Source organism: Condylura cristata, unplaced genomic scaffold, assembly GCF_000260355.1.
Source record: "Condylura cristata isolate star-nosed mole 26May11 unplaced genomic scaffold, ConCri1.0 scaffold00026, whole genome shotgun sequence".
NCBI classification, from domain to species: domain Eukaryota; kingdom Metazoa; phylum Chordata; class Mammalia; order Eulipotyphla; family Talpidae; genus Condylura; species Condylura cristata.
Genome location: NW_004567127.1, coordinates 5,427,256 through 5,429,935, shown reverse-complemented (window position 1 = coordinate 5,429,935; position 2,680 = coordinate 5,427,256). Strand labels below are relative to the sequence as shown.

Here is a 2,680-nt window from a genome sequence, read left to right as displayed (position 1 = left end):
AGAGTGGGGAACAGAACAGGCTGACTGAGGAAGCACACTGCTGAGGGGAGCAATGGGCAGGTCAGGAGAGGTCTGCCACACCATGCGGGTCACCTCCGGGGCCAGGGATCGAACTCATGCTGCAGTGGCTTTAGCTTCTTAGTGCTGCGTTTACCCACTGAGCCACCAGGGAGGGCCCTAAAATCTATTATTTTAATAGAATTCATTACCATTCTTTTGTATTCATTAAGATATATGTGATGTTTTTCAGATCGACCATGCCTTAACAATAAGCAACATGTGGAAAATTTACAAGAACCAATCTTACAAATTTTGTACAAATATTCAAAAATTTATCATCCAGAAGACCTACAGCATTTTCCTCGTCTCATAGGGATGCTCACTGAACTGAGAACACTGAATCACAACCATTCAGAAATACTCAGCATTTGGAAAACAAAGGACCCTACAGTGGCTAGTTTGTTCTGAGAAATGTAATTTGTACTCACATTGCTGAAATTTTAAAATGTCGTGGTTTATTTGTAAACTTCCCAAATCTAGGTTGCTTACCTATGGTCATAGACTGACCAATTTGGAAATAATGACAATGATTGCTGTGTTACCAATATAGCATTTTTGGACAAATCTATCCAAAATAGACACCATAGGTGCTCATCAAATGTTGTGGAACATAGACCCGCTACCAGAGGGACATCCAGGATTCTTTTTGAGATTCAACTCAGACAGAAACTATGGCTTATGTTCACTGCATGATTCCTCCAAGAGGGAACTGTATGAAATAAGAGTTCATACGCCAGGGAAATTTTCTTTTTCTCACTTAGTAGAAAATAATTACTGAAAAGGCTGTCTATTCTGTAATCAGAATAAAGGTAATTTGGCCAGATTAATAACTGAGGGACATGTAAACCTATTCCTGTTAAAGCATTTAGTGAATTACTAAGGAGGAACAAAATTTTCATATTTTTTCCTTAATGTCTTTAAAAACTGAAATCTTTTTAAAGACCAAATCAAAAAATTTGTAGTGACAAGATATTGAAAAAAACAGAGTGACAAATCATGAAAACATTTTAACATGTATTGGGAAGTGAGTATAATTTACTGTTTGTTTTGGTACATGATATTTTGAAACTTTTGCCAAGATCTTTTGTAGAAAAATAAAGTTTGTAAATCTGGAAATAGTTCCACAAATATTTTTTTTTTAAAAAGATTTATTTTATTTATTTATGCATAAGAACTGGAGTGTGGGCCAGAGGTGGGGGTGTGAGAGGATTCACCAGAGACAGTAGGGAGCAGAACAGGCAGATGGACTGAAATCCGCTGCTGAGGGGAGCAGTGGGTGACACATGAGCGGTCTGCTGTGCCATGGTGGTCGTTCCCTGGCCGGGGATCGAACTCAGGGTGAAGTGCTGGGATAGCTTGACAGGGGTGAGACTTAACCCCTGTGCCACCAGGGTGGCCCTCCACAAATATTTTAATCCTTGTTAGGACAGGTTACAAACTGTACATTAAAAACTTCAAGTGAAATAGATGAAAGTGAGAAGTTCTATGGTGGCACGTTATTGTTTTGAAGACTGGATGTAAATAAATAGTATGAATTTAATATTAGTAGCACCACTTGGTTTTCAATTTAAAAATGAATTCCATAGTTAAAAATTTCACTTGTAAAACTTAAATTACTGGAATTTGAATTTATACTCTTTAAAGAAAGATCTTAACTAGATATATGAATCATTGCTTTCAGGAAAGATCTTTTATGCATAGTCTTGGTAACATATCTTGAAGGGAGAATTTTATCTTTTTAAGGTTATTTAGACTCAGTTTTCTTAAAATGTGAAATGAAGTAATTACACTTGACCATCTCTTCTAGCTCAAAATTTTCTAATTGTAGCAGAAACTGTTATTCCTGATTAAAATTACATAAAACAAAATGGATTATTTAAAAATATTACTAAAGTTCTTTGGAAAAACATTAATTATAGAACATGGAGGGGAAAATAAAGCCAATTATGTCCAAAATGGAAATTACTTTCTTAGGGTTCAAATGTAGATATTCAGTGCAATATTTTATTGTAATAGCCATCCCAGTCAGAAACGAAGGATTGACCTCAGACTTTACTCTTTCCACATCCATTATTAGAAAATACTAAACCATTTAATTGTACTAATTTTTAAATATCTTTTTAAAAAGGATTTATTTTCTTTATTTATGCATACAAGAGCTGGGATGTAGGCCAGAGGTGTGAAGGGATCGAAGGTACACCAAGACAGAGTGAGGATCAGAACAGGTGGATTAACTGAAATACACTGCTGAGGGGAGCATCCGGGAGACGGCTGTGCCATGTGGGTCAGCTCCCTGGCGGGGGATGGAACTCGTGCTGCAGTGGTTGCGAGAGATCCATAGTGTGGAGACTTAACTACTTCTTAAGTATCTTTACATCTGACATGTCCTTATCCTCAAGCCACTGTCATAGTGTTGGTCCCAGACTATTAAACTGTCTCCCTAACTCAGGTGGCAAAAGCTTAAAATCATTTTTTATACTAAACATTTTCTCCTGAATTTGATCAAATCACTTCTTCTTCTTTTTTTTAAAGATTTATTTATTTATTCATATAGAACTGGGGTACAGTCCAGAAATGCGGTGGGTGAGAGGATCCACCAGAGACAGAGTGGGGAGCAGAA

At 36.8% G+C, this 2,680-nt stretch overlaps 2 protein-coding genes across 2 annotated transcripts in view; both read left to right on the top strand.

The window, feature by feature from the left end:
• The window catches only part of LOC101629252 (bile acid receptor-like), a 10,435-nt gene extending 9,967 nt beyond the window's left edge, over positions 1 to 468 (top strand). The window contains 1 exon segment of the mRNA XM_012730019.1: positions 251 to 468. Coding sequence (XP_012585473.1) covers positions 251 to 468 — 218 coding nt within the window.
• The window catches only part of SYCP1 (synaptonemal complex protein 1), a 62,429-nt gene that overhangs the window by 3,631 nt on the left and 56,118 nt on the right, over positions 1 to 2,680 (top strand). The gene's annotated exons all lie outside the window — the stretch shown is intronic.